The sequence below is a fragment of the Pelodiscus sinensis genome, chromosome 11 (assembly GCF_049634645.1).
Source record: "Pelodiscus sinensis isolate JC-2024 chromosome 11, ASM4963464v1, whole genome shotgun sequence".
In the NCBI taxonomy this organism is placed as follows: Eukaryota; Metazoa; Chordata; order Testudines; family Trionychidae; genus Pelodiscus; species Pelodiscus sinensis.
The window spans coordinates 31,946,838-31,969,638 of record NC_134721.1 but is presented as its reverse complement, the minus strand read 5'-3'; the positions used below and the strand labels follow the sequence as shown (position 1 = coordinate 31,969,638).

Sequence of the window (22,801 nt, the reverse complement as noted above, 5' to 3'; positions counted from 1 at the left end):
CCTGGTTCTCTCCTATGGAGTAGTGGAAGCACGGTGTCTCTCCACTGCCCCCACCGACAACTCAAACCCACTCAAAATGCTTCTGGTGAGTAGATCTCCCTTCCCGGGTGTCAACTCTGCCAGCGCCCCTCTACTCTAATCCCTCCGAATTACTATTTAGCAGCTACACCTCAAGGTTATGGGCAGCTCCACTCCTGTCCACATCTTAACTCTTCCTTCCACATACCTTCCCTTTGCCTGCTACACCTTACAAACTCCTCTGACCTCAATACACCTGGGGTCTCTCCCATGGTGCTGGAATTACAGGTGGCTAGTGGTGCTGCTGCATCCCACAGCTTGATGTAGTAATAACAAACACCACATACATGGCTTCCATCAGCAGCACCCCCAAAGTAAAAACTGTCCCAGAACCTCTAGGTCTCTCCTGTGGCTTCTTCATACTTTCCCTTATACCTAGAACAATAGCCATACTCCTGAGCACCCGATCACTTCCCTCCCCTTCAGATCCTTCCTTCAAACACTACTCTTCTGGCTAGACCTTTACTGCCCTCCCTCTTTCTCAACAGCTATCCTCTCCTCTACCTGGTGTACTCCTATGCTAGGTCTATACTACAGCTATTCCCATTTTTTTTGGAAGAGGCTTTTCCGAAATTTGGCCTGTCTACACTGGGCCAAATTTCGGAAAATCCCCCTCTTTTGAAAGATCCCTTCTTCCTCATGGAATGAGGAAGACAGGGCTTCTGAAAGAGCACGTTTGCACTTCCTTTTTTTGTGGAAGAGCAAACGCGTTCCCTGGATGTGGCGCAGTGTAGACATACCCCTAGACATTAGCCTGCCAAAGCCATCAACACCCAGACAACCAACACAATGGACAAGCTGCATGAAAGTAGGCAACAGTTGTCTTTTTCCTGCTCCACCTCTTGTTTCTATTCTTGCCAGGTTAGGCCTAATGTGCCAGTCATACCGAGTAGAAGTCGCTACATCGGTGTGTGTATATATCCTATTTTCGAGAGGCTAAGTCTGGTCAGTTCTCACAGTGAAGCCCAAGAAGAGTTTGAATTCAACCAAACTTGATGGGGTGAGTATGATCACTGTCCTGTCTACAATACTCCAACAGTAATAATCTAGCAGTATAACCAACACCAAACAGGATATGATCAGTGCTGGTGGCTAGGATGCACAGAAGTGGTCACTCAGGCTACGTCTAGACAGCAGTGCTTTTCCGGGATACTAGAGGTATCCCAGAAAAGCAATGCTGCATCCAAGGAACAAATTTCAGAAAAATTTCAGAAAAGCGGATGCATTCTTTCGCCATCCCTATAAACCTCATTTTATGAGGAAGAAGGGATGGCTTAAAAAAGCAAGTTTTTCTGAAGTTTGGCACCACGTAGATGCACCAAATTTTAGAAAAGCCTCTTTTGAAAGAAAAGTGAAAAAAGATATGGAAATTGTGGTTTGCAATTTGTGTATCTTTTTCCAACTTTTCTTTGTAGTGTAGACGTAGCCTCAGACTCCACTTTCCTCCAGTCACTGGACAAAGAGATTGAAACACCAAGGGGTATGAAACAATTGTGAATTGGTACCAGAAGGTCTTGCCAATGCAGCATCTATACAAGTGAGATGTAGGGAAAGCCAGTCTGACAGATGGAGGAAGATCATGAGAACTGGAATCTGTTCAAACACAAGTTTCATCACAGTTCTATTATTCTTCCAACCCAACCAACATGGAACACAGCAAAACAAGTGCTGACAATCCTCTTTCCCTGTCCTTGTCCCTACACCAACTTCAGAATTTTTGCTCTGAGACAGTCAATTAGCTAAACCAAGTATCGGAGGGGTAGCCATGTTAGTCCTTTCACAGGTCGATCACATCAGACTCAAACATTTTTTTCTGCTCAGTTATCCATTGTGGCTGTTTCTCTAATAAGCAGTTAGAGCTCATGTAGTGACAAGACAACAAGAAAGGCCCTAGTTAGTGAATTCCTTGGTCCCCTGACATTTTCAGGTAATTCATTTATCCAAAGAACATTCAATGCACTTGATACATAAGGAAGTTTATGTTACTTGCTGCATTCCTGTGTTTTTGTGGTGCTCACAACTACCTACCTGAATTGGTTATTTTAGTATTTGTCCAAAATACACTAGCATCGGTGAACATTCTCTTATTAGGTGGTTTGACATCAATACCTACTAGTTATCTCCTTTTACATTTCTATATGTGCTGTTGGATGGTCAGATTTCATGCATATTCCCTGTCTGGAGGTGAAGAAGTCACCTGAAAGCTCATATGAAAATGCCCTGCCAGTATCTGGGTGTTCCATAACACCACTGAAAAATGGAAGGCACTCTTTAAAAAAAAGATAAAGGATAGTGACTATTGCATACTCAAAATGACAGGCAACATGACATGGGTTTACTGTAGGAATTGTCATTTCAATAGGAACACCATCGAAGTTGTTCCTTTTCCCCCTTGGAAAGGAAAGTTAAAATCCTCCTATGCTAGCCCAGTCCCATATACTGCCTACTATGCTTCCAACTATGGAGAGGGAAAAGAAGAGAAAAATGCTATACATCTGTATGCAACTGGTCAAGCACCTCCACCACCATTTTGAAGAGCTGTTAATTGACATCCCCTTAAAGAGGAGCTTTCACTCGTAAAATAGTTACCTGTAATACCTTGTACTCGCAAAGCAAATAATTTGCTCAGGGCAATAAAAGGACTGGAAGGGCAACACATACGTTCTTTCAGAAAAAATACACAAAGTTTGCTGACAGTATCATAGGCTGAGGGAGAAGTGGATCGCGAGCTTTAGGATCGTGTGTGCTACTCCTATTAATGTTAATGGCAGTTCTGGGCAGAGAACTGGCAATGCAAGTTTCTCCCAAAGTTACACCAGGATTGCTCTGCCCAGTTTAAAAAAATCTCAGATAACTAGACTGACTCAGCTGCCACTACTTTCTTTAGAATTAAGACAAAATACAGGACTATGTAGCACTTTAAAGACTAACAAGATGGTTTATTAGATGATGAGCTTTCATGGGCCAGACCCACTTCCTCAGATCAAATAGTGGAAGAAAATAGTCACAACCATATATACCAAAGGTTACAATTAAAAAAAAGAACACATATGAAAAGGACAAATCAAATTTCAGAACAGAAGGGGGTTGCGGGGGGGGGGGGGGGGAGGGAGGTAAATATCTGTGAGCTAATGGTATTAGAGGTGGGGAAAGGTAAATGTCTGTGGGCTAATGCTATTAGAGGTGATAATTGGGGAAGCTATCTTTGTAATGGGTAAGATAACTGGGGTCTTTGTTGAGACCCATGCGTAGAGTGTCGAATTTTAGCATGAATGACAGTTCAGAGGATTCCCTTTCAAGTGCAGATTTAAAAGGCTACACCAGACTAACACGGCTACATTTCTATCACTATTATTTAGAATTAAGAACAGCCATGCTGGGTGAGACCAATGGTTCATCTCACCTGGTATCCTATCTGACAGTGGCTAATGCCAAATGCTTCAGTAGGAATGCACAGGACAGGGCAATAATTTAGAGCTCCACCCTTTGTTATCCAGTTCCAGCATCTGAGAGAGAGGGCTGGCTGATGTGATTACAGAGTCATTGGCTATTATCATTGAAAACTTGTGGCAATCGGGAGAGAACACAGGTGATTGGAAAAAGGCAAATATAGTGCCCATCTATAAAAAAAGGGAAGAAGGATAATCCAGGGAACTACAGACCAGTAAGCTTCACCTCAGTCCCTGGAAAAATCATGGAGCAGGTCCTCATGGAATCCATTATGAAACACTTGGAAGAGAGGAAGGTGATCAGAACAGTCAACACGGATTCATCAAGGGAAAGTCATGCCTGACCAACCTGATTGTCTTCTAGGATGAGATAACTGGCTCTGTGGACATGGGGAAAGTGGTGAATGTGATGTACCTTGACTTTAGAGGATGCGATGAATTGCACCCTCAACAAGTTTGTAGATGAAACTAAATTGGGGGGGAGAGGTAGACATCCTTGAGGCTAGTGATAGGGCTCAGAGTGACTTATACAAATGGGAGGATTGGGCCACAAAAAAGTCTGATGAGGTTCCACAAGGACAAGTGCTTGCACTTAGGACGGAAGAACCCAAGCACTGCTACAGGCTGGGGACCAACTGGCTCAGCAGCAGTTCTTCATAAAAGGCCCTGGGGTTTACATTGGATGAGAAGCTGGATACAAATCAGTGTACTCTTGTTGCCAACAAGGCTAACAGCATATTGGGCTGATTAGTAGGAGCACTGCCAGTAGATCGATGGAAGTGATTATTTCCCTCTATTTGGCAACGGTGAGGCCACATCTGGAGAACTGTGTCCAGTTTTGGGCCTCCCACTACACAAAGGATGAGGACAAACCGGAGAGTGTCTGGGGAGGGCAATGAAATGATTAGGGGGCTGGGACATATGACTTGTGAGGAGAGACTGAGGGAACTGGGCTTATTTAGTCTGCATAAGAGAAGAACGAGCAGTGATTTGATAGCAGCCTTCAATTACCAAAAGGGAGATTCCAAAGAGGATGGAACTAGTGGTTGCGGTAAGAAGCAATGGCCTCACGTTGCACTGGGGATGGTCTAGGTTGGATATAAGTTAACACTACTTCACTAGGAGGGTGGTGAAGCACTGGAATGGGTTACCTAGGGAGGCGATGGAATCTCCATCCTTAGAGGTTTTTAAGGCCAGGCTTGACAAAGCCCTGGCTGGGATGATTTAGTTTGGTTTAGTCCTCCTTTGAGCAGGGGGTTGGACTAGATGACCTCCTGAGGTATCTTCTAACCTTAATCTTCTATCATCTGGCAGTCAGGGGTTTACAGACTCTCCTGTAATAGTTGCATCTCTGACACCCGTTCCCCCCTCAGTTCTTGTGCTATGGGAAAGGTCAAACCAGCATTTCCTAATTCACTTTAACCACACCACTCATGATTTTATAGACCTTTATCTTATCCCCCCTTAGTTCTCTCTTTTCCAAGCAGAACAGTTCCAGATTTTTTAATCTCTTCTCACATGGAAGTTATTTCATATCCTTAATTTTTGTTGTAGTTCTGTCCTTTTTCCATTTCTAATATATCTTTTTTAAGATAACAGGGCAACAGGGCTAGAACTGCATACAGTATTCAAGGTGCAGGCGTACCACGGATTTATATTGTAGCATTATGTTATTTTCTGTCTTATCTGTTTCCTAACGTTCTATTAGCTTTTTAACTGCTACTGCCCATGAGCACATTTTCAAACAACTATCCACAATGACTCCAAAATCTTTTTCTAATTTAGAGCCTATCATTTTGTATGTATAGTTGGGATTATGTTTTCCAATATGTATTACAGTAAAACCTGTGTTATCTGGCATGCTCGGGGATTAGGGCATTCCAGTTATCTAAAAATTCCGGTTATTTGAGGGTCCATCTTTCTGTCTCCTAAAAAGAGCCTCCTTTCCTCCCCAGCTCTGACTGCCAGACCACATCCCCTCCAGAGCCATCCATGGAACCCAGGGGTCCTGGACTCCAGACCGCCACATTAATTATGAAGCCTCCAAAAGGCAAGGCTTCCTTTCAGTACCACAAATAGAATACTGGGGTCTGACTGCCAATTCCCTACTCCTCGAAGCCTGAAATAGAACCCAGCTATCAAAATGCCGCGTGGCCACGCCCAGCCTCTGGCCGGCTGGATCAAAGCGCCACACCGCATGGCCACACCAAGCCCCTAAGAAATTTGCCGGTTTCTAAAGTTTTCTGGATAGTTAAGTGCCGGATAGCGCAGGTTTTACCGTACTTTGCATTTATCTGCCATAAATTTCATCTGCTATTTTGTTGCCCAGTCACCCAGTTTTGTGAGATTACTGTGTTGCTCTTTACAGTCTGCTTTGGACTTAACTATACTCAGTAATTTTATGTCATTGGCAAACTTTGCCACCTCACTGTGTACGTCTTTTTGCAGATTATTTATGAATATGTTTAACAGTGCTGGTCCAGTACTGGGGATGTTAAAAAGCAGTTAATTAGGTAACCGTGTAACCGCTGAAAATCTTAGTGATTACACGCAGCAGTATAAAGCTTATACTGTGGAGCAGTTGGTTCCCTGGGTGTGGAGTCGTCAGCCAGCGTCAACAGGAGCCAGCTCCCACCTGCCGGTCCTCCTCATGGAGAGCTGGCTGCTACCCCATGCTTCTGGCAGGATTTCATCAGTTACTGTAACAGTTATATGCAAGCTTCTGGCCCCACTCCCAGGGATCCAATTGCTGCCTTGCACTGCAGGCTCCAATACATCCCTACCCAACACAGATCTTCTCTTCAATTTGAAAACTTACCACTTATTCCTACTCTTTGTTTCCTGTCTAACCAGTTATGGATCCATGAGAGGACCTTTCCCCTTATCCTGTAACTGCTTAGTTTGCTTAAAAGCCTTTGATGTAGAACTTTGACAAAGGTTTTTTGAAAGTCCAAGTACACTATATCCACTAGATCCCCCTTGTCCACGCATTTGTTGACCCAATAAACAAATGCTATGTTGAGTCTTCCCTAACAAACTGTGTTCATCTATACGTCTTATAATTCTGTTCATTATAGCTACAATCAATTTGCCTGGTAACGGAGTTACACTTACTGGCCTAGAAACTTTTTAAATAAATGGGCGTCACATCAACTATCCTCCCGCCATCTGGTGAAGAGGTTGGTTTAAGTGATAGGTTACATACCTCTCTCAGTAGTTCTGCAATTTCACATTTGAGTTGCTCCAGAACTCTTGGGTGATACCGTCTGGCCCTGATGACATGTTACTGTTTAATAATATAGGACCATTCCTCAGTCTTCTCACCTACAAAGAATGGCTCAGGTGTAGGAATCCCTCATATCCTTTGCAGTGAAGACTGACACAGAATTCATCTAGATTTTCCGCAATGGCTGGGTCTTCCTTGAGTGCTCCTGTAGTATCTCAATCGTCCAGGGTCCCCATTGGTGGTTTGGCAGGCTCCCTGCTGGTTCTTACAATTTTGCAGTTAGTTTTTGAGTGTTTTTGCTAGTTGCTTTTCAAATTCTTTTTTGGTCTGTCCAATTGTATCTTTACACTTCATTTGACAAAGCTTATATTCCTTTCTATTCTCCTCTGTTGGATTTAACTTCCAATGCTTAAAGGATGCTTCTAACAGCCTCTCTTACTCTGTTTAGCCATTGCAACTCTTTTTGGATCCTTTCCCCCTCCTTTAAGAGATTTGATACAGAGCCCTATATACCTTAGAAAGGCAGAAGGGCTATTGGTTCATCTGGTCTGATATCCTGAACATCACAGGCCAGGGAATTTTACCCATTTATCCTTGCATTAAGCCAAATAACTGATGTTTGACTAAAGCACGAAAGGAATTAGCCGTGAACTGAGGATGTCAAGAGAAGTTGAACCCACACCCTTCCCGTGGGAATTTGTTTCAATGATTAATAACTCATTCTTCAAAATGTGAAGCTCATTCTGATTTGAATTAATTGAGATTGAAGTTCCAGCCCTGGGTTCTTGTAATACTTTTCTCCACTAGGTTGAAGATCCACTTAGCACTTTATATTTTCTCCCTGGGAAAGTATTTAGTCACTATAATCGAGTCAACTCTCAATCTACGATTTGGTAAGAGCAACAGATAATAGCTTTTAAACCCTCATGTAATTTTGTGGCTCTTTCCTGCATTCTTTCCAATTGCCCAGCCTTGTATTGGACTCCCCAATGCCATATGTAGAAGTCCCTGCTCCCAATGGCTTCTGTGACAACAGTGGGCCTTTTCTCCTGTTGTCCAGATTAAGTGTCTCTTGGCTCAGTTTCATCCCTCTTCTTCTGGCTATTCCTCTTCGAGTATCACAAATCATCCTGGTCTCCTTTAATTTCAAATCCACCCAAACATTTGTAGATTCAGGGAAAATTTTAACACCCAATGCTACTTGTACCATTGGAGACCTCCCCCTTAAATCACATCTGTTGCCCTGGTTTTGTCAGCAACAACTAGAATTCTGTGTTGTGTCTCTGGTGCCACAGGCCAGAATCAAGGACAATTGCAGGTAAGGTGGCCGTGAACCACCTCTGCACCTGCAGGATTCAAGGCTGCTCTAGAAGCCAGTGTGGACTCCAGGAGAATCAGCGTGATCAAAGGATGCTCCAGTTAATGGCAGTTGTCCCAGGGCTGCATGTGACCTGCTCTGCAGGTGCAACATTCAAAAATCCCTGGAGTGCTGTAGGGACTCACCACCTGCCCTGGCCTTGCCTCTGGTGTGATCCCTGTCTTAGGGCACATAGGACAGCTTGCACTGGGGAAAGCTCTCTGGTCAAGCACAGCAGGGCTTCACAGCTCCTGTGTATCTGTCCAGTGACATACGGGGTCCTGGGTATCTGGATTTTAACTTTGCCTTCATTTCTTCTAAAATCTCAGTCAATTCTCTAACTTCCATGGACAATAACCTTGCTGTAGGAGGACACCTATCCCCACACATTTTGCAGACTGTATGTAGAATATCTTCCTCCTCATCCCCCACAAGAACTCTACTACACTAGAGGTGGAATATGGGAGCTCTCAAGCTGTGCACATCACTGAACAGTCTTGGATAGGAAACAAAGACAACTGCTCAATGGCTGTTATCAAGAGAGTTAGGAAAAACACTCTGTCATCCCCTAAACTGGAGCTTGAGCAGGACACCAGGACTAACAACTCTAACATGCCAACGTCTCATCAAGGACAGTTTTCCAATTGCAAAGCCCCTGTCGTGGTGTGGGGGTTAGGATCTGGTGAAATGACAGCTACTATATCCCCCAAAACACTTCCTGAAGCATCTTTAGGGATCTCCCATCCAAGAACTGACCAACCAAAAGTATGGTTAGCTTGCAATAATGGACAGGATCTACAGACAGATATGGGTAGTGTTGTAAAACAAATTGCTCATTTATTACATATCTGGGCAACAAAACTGCATCATCACTATGTAGACAAAAGTTATGACTCTTCCCCTTCTTGTTACAAAAAGTTCTGTTTTAAACAGCTTCACTGTACTGTAGGCTTGTTTTCCCCATTAAACCTGCCTGCATGCTGCAGTGCCACAGATTTTCACTTTGTCCCATGAAAGAGATCAGCAAGCTCCTAAGCACTTACGTTTGTACAGCACAGTTCAACAGGGATGAATCTCCTGCCACTACTGCAGTGCGTCTTTTTTTTAAAAAATAGGGTTTTTCTAGGTTTTTGTAATTGTTTGCTTGGAGTTTTGTTTATTTTAAAAAAGGCAATGATTCCCTGTCACTGTTTAGTTATTCTGATCGGAAAAGACCACTGTACAATTTTCACAGTGTTCCCCACCCCTCATCATCTTTATTGATATTTTATTTCTTCTAGACTCAATTCTGAAAAACAAAACAAGGCAAAAATTACTGGGCAAGGAGTCATGGAGTCCATAAGAGGACACTATAGGCCAGGAAGAATTGTGGGGCTTATGTGAGGTGTGACTGGGCTTCATGGTTTGTCTCTCACCTTCATTTTTGTGTCTGCAGGGATTTAGTGTAAGTTCTTCACCTCAGCCATGAAGTGTGAATGTGTGCACATAGGTGCACACCCATCTCACTCACCGGAGAGGAGCAGTGGGTAGGACATGCTAGTACTGCCACACCTCAGTGTATTCAGGGTCACGTTAGTGACATTTTAGAAGTGCCTCTAAGGTAGATGTGATTAGTACGGTACAGTTCAACCAGCATGGGCCAGCTAAACGCCCAGTTCACAGGCATCTTCTCTTCCAGCCAGAGAATTCACAAAGCATCTGGCAGAAAGAGACCCTGCAGCATAAGACACCAAGCTTCTAGTGCAGCCACCATTCGATAGGAGGAAAATTAACATTAGAAAGGAGAGGGATTTTAGCAAAAGTAAAACCGTGTTTAAGCCAAGCAGTGTATGGATCACCAGTCAGCGTGTTGCTGTTTATCAACGGTTAATTAACAGTTCTTAATTTAAAAAAAAAAAAAAAGAAGATATATTGGCCCATAGGTTGCTAAAATTATCGCCAAAAGACCAAAAACCATCAGCTATTTTAGTACTTAGAGAAGTGAGATGGACATTGCAGTGTGTTTTAGTTTATGTCCTCCTCCTCCTATGAGTTCTGCCATGGCTGTCAGACATTCAGCAAAATGTATGTTCTTCAAGGAGCGCCACTTACTCCACATGTCTCATTCTGTGTCTGCGTGGAATTAGCCTTTGGCTCCATGTCTTGCCTTTTTTGGTTCTGCTTCAGTTGGTTCAAAGAAGGTTTTGACTGTGCTGCACCAACAGTTTTGCTTGTCCACTGATCCACCAGTTTGTGAAGATCGTCTGTGAATGTTCCTTTCTTGTTGTTACTGTTGTTAGCTTGCACCTGGACCTGCAGAGTTGGCGGCGGTAGAGGCTCAGGACACGTTACAAGACTGTTTGTGGAGGATCCTAGAAAGTCACACACAAAGAAGGGTCAGTTCTGTCACCATTAGTGCACCACTTTGCTGCTTGGTTTATGTTTCTCACACACTATCATTCAAAAGTTGATTTTGTCCTTTCAGGGCCTCATTGCTTTCTAAAGAACATCTTTGCTTCGAGAAATGGTCTATGTGCCCACATTTATAGTTCTGTAATGGTGCAGGACTTAATTTAGTAGTGTTGATGTAACACCACTTACGAAACCATCTCCATACTAACACTAGACTAGAATTTGATGCAGCTATTAGCTTTTGCGAATTAGGATTTTACTAGATCAAAAAGAAATGCACAAATGATGTGCATTTTTGTTAACCTTTATGAGTTTACACAAGAAAAATAAGCTTAGCAAGTATAATGCAGATTTCTAGTGTAAAGAGAGGACACTGTCAAGTTGATGAGGCTTCAAAGACTACAAAAGCGCTCTAATACAGTTATAGAAATAACTGTCCCATGTACGTGATGGAATGCCACTTCCTGGGAATCTAGTACTATGTCAAAAACAGCACTGAATGGGAAGTGACAAAGGTGCAGATATTTTAATGCCCAGGGAAAAATTCAGTGAAACCATTTTAACAGGATATATTTAAAATACAATTTTAAGCAAAGACCATCTCTCCAAGCAAAAAGTTCAGATAACTGGCGTGAAATGATTCATTTACAAACACCAACACAGTCTTTTTTTTCTAACAACATGAATTTTCCAGCCAATAAAGTGCATTGTGAGTAGCCCTACTAATGTTCCTCTAATCACATAAAATACCTGCATCCTCCTTTAAATGATCATGCATTAAACTTCTGTTCTGGCTTCTATGACTCCTGCTCTGATTCTTTCAGGACAGGGACCAGGGAGAAGGTGTGTATTTTGAGGATAAAACTGTTCAAATAGTGTTCAATATTTCATGCATCTCAACAGGAATGAGGTAGCATCAAGCTATAGGGTCAGCCAGCAGCAAAATGGCAATTTTATAAAAACTGTACACAGAAGATTTGACACAAGCACTGTACTGTTCTCTCTCACATAACACACACACACAAAAAAATCACAATCATCTTGCAGCATGCATGCTTCCCAAAGCATCACAGGACATGCACTGTAACTAAAGAGATACCTGCTCACAAGTCATATGCAGCCTAATTTAATGTCAGCAAAGGTACAACAGCTGCTATTAAGTAAACAACTAGATTTTAGTCAAAAATAAATTTTAAAAAATCCCATGCTATGAAGGAAATACTGAGAAACAAAAATGGGATAGTTACTACTACTGTGATCTTTGCCTAGACATAGTCGTTTCAGGGTGGACCCTACAAGGTAGAACAATACAAAGACACACAGAGTTAGGCAAGACTAAACACAACAGATCTGATGGACTAGCTTCTGTACTTTTAGGCAATTAAAAAGTAGTAATTATGCAAGGAGGAGCAGACAGAAAGTCAGCAGTTCAGGCGAGTAAAGGAAATCTAAATAACTGGGCAGCCCAAACCTACATTAATGTGCAACCATACAAAAGCTTTAGAGGATATAACTGTGTGCCAAGAACAAAATTCAGTAAAGTTTAAAGTTTTTTTTAAAAATCACCTTGGCTTCCAAATAGGGCTTTTTTGATTCCTACTCTATTTATGCAGGAAATGATCTTAATTCAGGTCATGATAGGATGCCAAAAAATGATTTCACTAACAAGTAAAGCTAGTCTGGCTGCAAAGACTAACTGTAAAATAACTACAAAAGTCTTGTTTTACCAGTCCAAAAAGATACATTGTTCTGCAGGTCTGAGGCCAATTTTTTTATCCGCTTTAATAATAAGAATGTGTCAAATTGCAAAATTCTGAACTAAAAAAAGCCACACACGAGTTTTCCTTTCACATCATTTCAAGGTGCACAAAGTTCAGCACTATAGAAGAGGTCTCATTTTTAACCAGACTGTGTCTTTTCAGTATTGCCTTATTGCTACATTCTCCATCATTATTTTACAAGCTCAGCAGCACATGTACTATTACAGATCACGTTGTTGGAGCGTAAGGACTTGCCAGGCAGCACTAGCATTCCTTATCAGAGTATCACATTTTCTGAAAGATATTTTGGATTTTGGGGAGAAGAAAATCTGATGCTGATGTGCCAGGCAGGGGTTAGGAGGGGTAAGGGCATAGCTGGGAAGGTTTAACCTGCTATGTAGCTGCCACTTCAACCTATAAGCAAATCAGAGGGCACAGCAGAACTCCAGACAGTGCAGCTCCCCTGCTTGGCAGCATGACACCAACACACCATGAGACTCTGGAGCTCAAGGTTCTTAGTTCCAGTTCTGAATGAGTCTTAGAAAGAGAAAGAGGAGAGACACTCCAGAGTTAGAATGAGAGGAAAGAGACAAGTTGTGTGTTGGCATGGGTGGCACAAGGGAAAAAAAGGATCTGGAAGAGAATATTTTTATGCTGTCCCCCCTGTAAACAGAAGGACCTCACTAAAGTGTCATGCTTGATTTGTACGTGAACAAATCCCAGTATTTCAGTATTCAGCTCTTTACATTTAAAAGGCAGATAGAGGCACACACAATAATAACCGGAACTGAGTTTGGGTTACCTTAGACTTTTTTTTGGTCCTTTTTCTCTCCCATACCTCCTACATGTGCCTTACCCTGTCTTTCCCCACCCGACAGTCATGCCTCTTTTTACAAATCTCTGGGTTGACTAAAATTAGATGGTGGTTTTGCTATCTATCTTGCAAAATACTGAAAAATGTAAATAGAAGTGTTTGGCTCCATCAGCAAATGTACACAGTGAAAAGAACTTTTGCCCAGAAAACATAAAAGCATGCAGCAGATTACTGCACACACTCAGATCACTAAGTTTAACCCCCCCCCCCACACAAAACACACACAAAATTGTGCATATCATTTTGTGTCCTGTGTCAACTAGGACCCCAAAGCTATATATAAGCATTTCAGCATGAGTGGTTAGCCATTTGAGTAGACTCACTGAGTATAATGGTACCACTAGTTAGTAAAGTTACTCAGCCACCAATGTGTCTATAAGAAAGGATCCTATTAAACAAAAACATTAGGAAAGTGAACCACCAAACCAGGGCTTACTTTTTCAAACAATATCTTTGTAGAATATTGCTTGGAAGACAAAAAAACATTACCTTGATTGAGATAACTTCTGAAGTTGAGCACTGAATCAGTCTGAGAAGTTATTTTTTTAAAAAAGCCTTCAGGTAATATTTACAGCAGTTGAACTTAAAAATTGAGGCACTTTTTTATAAAGGTAAATCCAATTTGTATTTTTGTTATCACTTCTGAAACAAAAGGAGTGTAGGAGATGGAAAGCTATAAACAGAATGTAAGTAATTAATATTTGAAATCTGACTTCCTGACGGTACTAATAGTAAAGGGGAAGAGTGTTCCTCAGATTTCAGTTATCCTCATTGAGAAATTAGGCAGCGTCCATATTTTCCAGGACCCACAAAGTCTACTATTATCCTACTTATTCATCAACAATTACCAAGTAGATTGTAAGCTAAAAATCAAACTTTATAAATTTCTATAAACTGTTGGACCATTTTCCATCAGATGCTCTGATATTTTAAGTCACTGATACATAGACACTTGAGATAAAAACATTTTGGGAAGAATTCATAAAAGCATCAAATTTAGCAGCACATGTTCTAATGGTACTTTATAAAACCCTTCCCAAAGATCTATGCAAGATCTTTCATTGAATGTCTGATTCTCATTGCACCTAATCAGGCTTGGCAGAATTGGGTTATTTTTAATAGTTTGACAAATAATGTCAATGGTAATTTTAAAACATTTAAAATATTTTCATCAATATAAATTTTTCTGTGGGAAATTATGGAGGGTCAGAAATTCAGGGGAGGCATGGTCAAACAACTATTTCATGACAGTAGATGTTGAGATTCAAAAAGTTAAAGCTTTATAACTATTAAAACATAAGTGATCAACATCATTTGCCCAAAACAAAACTAACAGCCTTAAACCTAAGTCTAGTAAGTTTAAAAGAAGCATTTTTCTTCCTTTGCCCATCTGTAAATTTTGATAAAAATTGATGGAAATATTTTCTCATTGGTTTGTATATGTACAGTGAAAATCAACATGAACTGACATTTTCAGATAACTGAATCCTTCCAAGCCTCTATGTAACCAGCAGAGGGAGTATAAGTTAACAACATTTCTGGAACTATTCCAACATTGATTATGCTAAAACCATTCCATCCTATTAGAAATGCAAAGAAAGATGCAACACTGAACAAAATTACTCGGCTACCCTGCTGAGACTTTATATCAAAGAGCAGTTTGGGAAGTGTTCAAGCTTTGGGGTCATGTAAACAGCAGAAGAGAGGGAAAATATGGGGGAAATAATAACCCAACATTTTCAAAAGCAGCCCTTGATTTCTCGTAGCCCAGTGGAGATATTTGCTATGCCTGATTTTCAGATCTTCTGGCCTCAATTGCAATTATGGATTCTCAGCACTTCTGAAAATTTGGCCCAAGTTTTCCCAGCAGTTTCGGATTAAAAAAATGAAGGTACCCAAAATAAGTGGCTTACAATTAAATAGGAAGGATAGGGAGTTAGTCTAATTGGCTTTGATCCAGCAATTTACATTACAGAAGCTGATTGCTGGGCATGCAAAGAGCCACATTAACTTCAATAGGGCTCTGTGTGAGTGCACACCACCATCTATACATAATTTGCAGGATTGGGAGCTAAATTTGTAGATCTAAAGCATAAGTAGCAACAACTCTTAGCATGGACATAGCAGTGAAGCACTGACGAATGCTCAGCTAACTGAAACCACAGAACAAGCCCAGGCAGAAGGGCTTGTTGATAGAAGCAAGTTGCACTGAGGGAAGGGGGTTACTTTAAACCAGTGTAATCAAATCTCTTCAAACCCCTGGCTGGAAATGTCAGTAAAAAGTGCCCTTTTCTGCTCTTATCTTAAATTGACTCGGGAAAAGATATAAGCTAAGTTGAAATAAATCACTCAAACGGAAATTAAACAGTTCCCACATGGGTTCCTACAGTGAGTAAAAAACAAATGTAAGTGTGCCTTTCCTTGGTAGGTGAGGCCTGAACTCCTACATCCTTGAGGAAAGTTTGTCAATTTTGTGGGAGGTTCATAAAAAATGTGTTGAAGTATCATCTGAAGAGACATCATAATTCATCATATTATATTGTATCTGATGCTACTTGGTATTTTAATGTGGCTACACATTAATTTCAGATGAGAAATGTTAATATTCACTTCACTGATCTCCCAACCTGCCTAATATTTTTATTATAAATACACTCAGCTGATGTGACCTTGCAAAGTGTTCAGCGCACCTCACTCTTAAGACAGTGGAAGGGCAGGCTTGTGAGTGTTCAGTACTGTGCACAAGCACTCAGGGACTTGTAGAAGAGGACTTTCAATTAACTGTGCTGGTGAAATGAGATGGAAATTCCTTTTAACCTTCTGTGGTTACTTTATTTTGGCCCACTCCAGCAGACAATTTTAAGAGTTTTGATTATGACAAGATTTTAAATAATGCTATTTTTAGTATAAACAATTTGGTGCCTTGTGATTAAGGAATGCTATATACTGGCAATGACAGAGAAATGGTTTAATAAACCACAAAGCATGAACTCATTTAACATTAGTCTTTTTATGAAGTACACATTAGCTAAGCAGAATCCTTTCTAATCCTTAACTGAACTGCTTTCACCACCTGAAATACATCTTTTCTTATGCATAGATCACCCATGTTACCTAATTATTTAGCAATTATGAATGATGAGTGGGAATATTACAACTGTTTCATACTTCAGTACTAGCAGGCAATGTGCCAATTTCTAATCTGGAGAAAAAATGTTTAAGAGTTAAATATGTCAGAGTACTCTCAGTAGTTTCCTGACATATATGTCTATTCTTGACAGTAAGCGCTAAAACCAAAAGGTATACTAGGAAATTGATTAAAGGGATTATAGATTTCCACTGAAGATTGCTTCTGCTTATCAATGGAATTCTGGCTTGAGGTGATATTGTTTAAAAGATGAAGTTTGAAATTTAAGACTTCCAATAAAAGCTTCCAACTGCTTCCACTCAAAGGACCAGATTCTGATCTCTTATCCAATGTGCATTCACTGTGTATCTCAAAACCTTGGTTCCTACAAATGCTACATACACCTATGGTCATGGGCATAAGGACTAGATACTACTCCAGTTAGATGGATCCAGTAGCAAAATGTCCATTCCTCTCCTGGATTGAGTGCACAACAATCTCTCCTGCTGCTGGCCTTAGGGGCAGTTCAGGACTAGATCCAAATTGTTCTCACACTATGGCTAGTCTACACTATAGCCTTTTATTCGGAAAAAGCTACACAATTGCGCCCCACAATTTGCGTAGCTTTTTCCGATTGCTTTTCCAGAAGAGGTTTTTCTGCCATTTGGCCCCATCTAGAGTGCCCTTTATCCCACCAAATGGGGCCAAATGACAGAAAAGCCTCCTCTTTTGGAGGAACCTTTATTCCTCGTAGAAAGAGGTATACAGGGTTTACGTTTGCTCTTCTGCAAAAAAAAAAAGCAGAAGAGCAAAAGCATTCCTTGGATGCGGTGGAGTTTTTCTGGAATACCTCTAGTATCCCAGAAAACCCCTGCAGTCTAGACGTACCCATTACAACAACATGGTTTTCTGCTATTGACCTGCTAGACCCAGCAGGAGAACAGCTCAAAAGAAAAGAAACTGAAACATTCAGGGCAGCAGAAAGTCCGACAGCTTCAATTGTGGGAGTCCATGGAGCAGCTCAAGCGATAGGTAATTTCTAAAATTTAAAAATGAAAGGTCTGGTTTCTGAACTGGCATGGTTCTGGATGGATGTGTTTGTGCTAAGGTGTTTAGAACTTAGCTCTCACAGATGGGGCAGTACAATTGTTGTCTCAAAACACTTCACTCAAAAGACACACAGAGAAGACCATGTGGGCTGAGTGACAGAAAGTTCATCCACCATACAATTCATTTATTTAAGCACTGGGAAACTTAAAGTAACTAAGTACTGACGTGTTCTATTAAGCCATGACTGCCACAGACCAAAATGTTTTTTGTTTTAGACAAAAATTCTCCCCTCTATTTTTGCAGCATTGAATAGTAAACCTGTGATAGAGGAATTAAACCCTTTCTGGGAATTACTTGTGCAGATAAGGCTATAGCTATGACCATAATGCTACTGACTGATGGAAAAATTGGGTTAATAAGAATTCCTCAGGTTCTTTGGATAAGTTCCTATATGCAGAGTCTCTTGAAACTTGAATGACTGTTAAAACCTTGCATACCACAGGCTGAGAGTTAAACATCACTTTTAACCAATTTAGATGAGTGGAGTTCTGGGGATCTTAAAATAAATGAAAAAAAAATCAGTATTTTTTTTTAAAAAATACTGTTTATTTAGAAAACTGGAAAAACATATTGGAGTGGTCTTGTGCCTTTGATCTGCATCACCTGGATAATGATGAGCAATGTATAACTACAATGGGGAAAGTTCGGTATCAATGCAAATGAACACTGAGTTGACTGAATAGTTCTTCAACGTTAGCCTTATGAACATTATATGTTAAGTGGCCTATAGTACCTGATCAGTACAACATATCTTTATTGTACAAGCAAAATCTGTCTGTCCAAAAAGCAGCATATTTGTTTGGTGGAAAAAATTGTATTTTACAATTAAAAAGTATTATTAAGTTTTGCTGAACTGCCAATTACTTTAGAGACCATGCAAATAAGATACGTGGTTCATTTGAGCTGGTGCACAGTTATTTGAAATAAAAAAAGTGCTGGATCTTGATAATCCATTTCAAAGTATCATAAGGAAGTCTGATAATGCTTTTTACTTATTGGTGCTTTGATGAACTGCTAATTGACTTCATCTCTGGGATCATATAAGGTCAGAAGAAAATAAACTGAGTAAAGTGCTCCAGCCAGGTTAGCTTATTCGAAAAGGTAAATGAAGGGAACTCTTCTTTGAAGTAATCAGATCTTTACACTACTAATAATTATAACAACAAGAGCTCACTTACACTAATTAAAAGCTCTTACTGTGGAAGAACACACCACCTAGAAAACAGACTTCGAAAGAACTAGCTGGAGCACTGTCATCTCAGCATTTCCACATGCAAGGAGCAGGAGAAAAAAAGTGGATATAAACAGTACTGTATGTTGTTTTAATACAGCCCTTGTATGGAAGTTATACCCTTCAGTGACCTTCTAGTATTGTATCAGCTTGCTACATGCATGTCTTCGTAGTCCAAACATGTGTGAAAGAGACCATTCGTCTACAGAAGGTTGGATTTCTTTTTGTTGTCGCTGGAACTGGGACAGCAGACGTGTATATTTGCCACATTGCAAATAAAAATATTACTTCAACATAAATCACATAAAGGACAAAAGCTTTGATATGCCCAGGGTAAAATTTACCATAAGGCTATATAAGAAATGATGAGATCTTCCACACATGCTCTTGGTACCCAGGCATGAGCCAAAAGCAGTGCACAAAAGCCTTCATGTGAAAAATGAAAATAAACTAAGGAGTGCCAATGATGATTACTTAAATGAAAGAAAGAAAAGATGGTGTAGAAGGAAGGGCACCCTGCCAAACATATTAGAGATATAAAGGATGAGTTTGGAAAAAGGGGGACAAAAGAAAGATGGGTTGTGATAAAATACAAAAGAACAAATACAAACAGATGGACAAAGACACAGGTCCACTGAGGAATCTGGTACGAGGTTTGCTACTAGATTTATAGGTCACTCTCTCAGACGTTTGGTGGAAAACCGTCCAGCCTGCAAATGAATATAAAGGGAAGAAAACAAAGACACTTATAAAGTACAAATAACTGTGATCAGATGTCCTATACCATCAGTCAAATCAGCTTTGTTAGTTAATCATCCATATCTCCATTTTAGCCTTGTCCAGGAGGAGTAAGTTATATGACCATATACCAAAGGATGCAATAACAGCAGAAGAGAACAGATATTCTGTTGATTAGTTTGGCAGGATTTGCAATGTTGAGCAAGGTATTTTAATCATCATTATAATTTTCAATACATATGGCAACAAGTTCAGTCAAAGTCTAGGGAGCTGTGCACTGCTAAAGAGCTGTCGGAACTCAGGATTGGACTATGCAGACTCGAATTACACCTCTATACCTTAGACATGATGTTAAAATCATGCAGGAATTAACTCCTCTAATGCTGGTGGCTTAGCTTTCCCCACTTAATTATTTTTTTTGTTGACCCAGATGAATTCGTACTTTATAATGGGGAGCTTTAGGGCCACCAGTATAAAGGGGTTAAAAGAAAATAGTATGAACTGGGGAAACAGAGTTAATCTTCTACCTACTATGGCATTTTTTTCAGATTTCACAAAAGGTTAAATCTGTGTAAGTCACTGTTTATAAAAGGCATATTCTTCCCTAAGGACAAGGGACGCTCTTGTAGTTGAATTCATTTTATGCTTTGGATTATTTTTGCTCACCTAACTTTATGCTATGCCTACTTTTTTAACGGTAAGTCAGGAACTTGCATTTATAAGCCTTGCATGCCTACATTGTTAGTAAAGCTCCTCCTAAATCATTTAAGTTTTAAGTGATATGTACTAATTTTGGCATCTGCTGAAAGACATGCTGAACTGTAGGTACATAAAATCACCTTGGCCAGAACTTCCATGCGCATTGCCTCCTTCGGTGGCTAAGCCGGAGCAGATGTCAGAAGACAAAGAGGCTTTGACTGAGCAGGGTTGCTGTGTCTGAACTGACTTTCCAAATGTGGCTGAAGTGGAGGAAGTTACTGCTGCTGCTTCAGTTGAACCAGCAAGAACGTTAGTTGTTTGACTGGGGGAAGATTCTTTGCAGTCTGACAGATTACCTAAAAAACAAACAAAATTGCAAATGCCACAATTAAAGAAACTACTACAGAAAAATCAACCTCAGCATAACTGGTAGTTCTTCTTCAAGTGGTTGCTCGTGTCCATTCGAATTAGGTGTGCGCACTGCATGCACCATGTCTTCCGGAGCGTTTTCCCTGGCGGTACGCTGGCAGGGCGCCCCCTGGAGTGGCGCCGCCATGGCGGGGCATAAGTACCCCTGTCAGCGCTGCCCTACCTCAGATCCTTCTTACCGCCCCTGACGGTCGTTGGAGCGTGTCTCTCTCTCAGCTTAGTTAATGGTTCCAGTTCCTCTTAGCATTGTAAATAGTTCAATTAGTTAGGCAGTTAGTGTCTACTTCATTCTTTGTTCTTCCTCCCCCTTCAGGGGTGAGGAATGCCAGGGCCGCAAGGCTTCAAGGCGTGCGCTGTCTGTGCAAAGTTCATGCCCAAAGGAGACCCACACAACAGCTGTCTGAAGTGTCTGAGTGAGAGCCACCTCACAGACGCCTGTAAGATCTGTAAGTCTTTCAAGCCATGCACTAAAAGGGAGAGAGTCTCTCGCCTAAAACTTCTCCTCATGGAGACGGCTTTACAGCCGGCACCGACTGGCCACCCTGCGGTGCACAGTGCACCGGCATCCACACGGGATGCCCTGCCTTGGGCCCGGGCCTCGGCGTCGAGAACCCGGCACCGGTCTCACTCTCTGGCATCGAAGAGGGTGAGAAAGTCTCGCGGGAGGTCCCCGTCTCAGAAGATCATGCCGGCCCTGCACCGTGGTGCCGACTCACTGGTGCACACATCCTCTGTGGTACGGCGTAAGCGAGCAGAACACCCCTCTAACCCAGGGCAATTGCCCCCGCACCGCCCATCCACGCCGGACACCTTTGAGGCGGTGCACGTCCTCATCAGTCTCACCACCTCCCCTCCATCATCGGTTGAGGCGGAAGGGTCGAGGTCGCCTACGCCAGAGGCCGTGTTGACTCCGGCTTCGTCTCCGCACTGGCATGACCGGCAGGCTCAGGCTCCTTATGTGTCGGGACTGTCCCCGGTGGGACCAGTACCGCTTGCCTCGGCATCGATGCAGTTCTTGACGCTGGCTCCTAAGCCTCACTCGGCACCCGACTGGGCTCGACACCCATTGTTGTTGGGCTCTCTCCCGGCCCCTTGTTTGGCTGCACCGGTGCCGTACCACCCTAGCCTTGTGGCAACGTCTGCGGCACCGGCACCTTTGACGCCGGCTCAGAGTACCTTTCTGGGACTGTGCCTCCAATCGTCGGCACCAGGCTCTTCAGCGCCGACGCACGTCTTGGCACCATCGCAAGCACCGGCACCAACCATGTGGACCTTGCCGGTGCCCCAGCTGACGGTGATGTCGTCCTCCTTAGGGTTTGTCTTGGCACCGTCATGCTTTGTGCCGGAGATGCAACCGACACCGTGACTGGGCCTCCCGGCACCTCTTTCGGCACCAACACCACTTCGGGCACTGGGCCTGGGTCCCCCAGTGCCACAACAGCCATCGGTTCCCCTGGTACCGCTGCATGATTCGGCTCCCTCGGTGCTGCAACAGCCTACTGTTCTCCCGGTGCCGCAACAGCCACCGGCACCGGCACGTCCCTGCCATGTACATGCTGGCAAGCCCGAGTCCATGGCCAGGTTTGCCACTCTGTCGGTTACAGGTCACTCCTCCTTGGCGCCTCCCTGGCCAGAGTCCGATTATTCGTCGGATTCCAATGCAACATCCCTCAGGTCGGGATCTTTGGGAGCCTCTTTGGCCCATAGATCCTGTTCCCGGCATCGACGTGATCGTTCACAGGTGCAGCAGCCTTGGCCGCCTCATCCACAGTGGCCTTTCTGGACACCGTGGGCTTACCACTAGTGGCAAGTGCCCGTGCCCCCCTCTGTGGTGTCGGATGCTTCGGGTCGCCGAACGCAACCATCGGCGTCGTTGTCGCGACCTCCTCCTTCCCCCTAGAGGCTGCCTAGGTCGGACCTTGCAGCACAAGCACAGGCCTCGGTGCCGGAAACGTGCCCACAGGCGGTGCCCTATGTCCAACCGGTACCGCACGCGGCTCCTGCGGTAGATCCGGCACCGATACAGGAGTCGTTGTCATCATCATCTGCTGACGAAGCCCTGGCGGATCCTGCACCAGCCCTGCCTACTATAGATGCCTGAGTGCATCAGGAGCTGCTCCGGCATCTGGCTTCCAATCTGGGTGTCCCAGTGGAGCCCGTAGTGCAGGACACAGACCCGATGATTGATATTCTTTCAGATGACGCGCCCACCCATTTGGCTTTGCCACTTAATAAAACGGTGGCAAAAATTACCAATGCCCTGTGGCAAACACTGGCGACCCTGACCCCTTCCTTAAAGGGTGTTGAGAGGTGCTACTATGTTCCCCAGTTG

At 42.5% G+C, this 22,801-nt stretch overlaps 1 protein-coding gene across 15 annotated transcripts in view; it reads right to left on the bottom strand.

The window, feature by feature from the left end:
• The window catches only part of WNK2 (WNK lysine deficient protein kinase 2), a 198,929-nt gene that overhangs the window by 15,204 nt on the left and 160,924 nt on the right, over window positions 1–22,801 (bottom strand). For 10 of the 15 annotated variants that reach the window (XM_075938948.1, XM_075938950.1, XM_075938937.1 and 7 more), the window contains 4 exons: window positions 20,181–20,396; window positions 19,215–19,313; window positions 11,749–11,793; window positions 10,202–10,461 (listed from right to left, as the gene is read on the bottom strand). In XM_075938948.1, the coding sequence (XP_075795063.1) occupies window positions 10,202–10,461; window positions 11,749–11,793; window positions 19,215–19,313; window positions 20,181–20,396 (620 nt within the window). Of the gene's footprint in view, window positions 1–10,201; window positions 10,462–11,748; window positions 11,794–19,214; window positions 19,314–20,180; window positions 20,397–22,801 lie in introns of those variants that run through there. The other 5 variants (XM_075938940.1, XM_075938949.1, XM_075938945.1 and 2 more) reach the window with 5 other exon arrangements.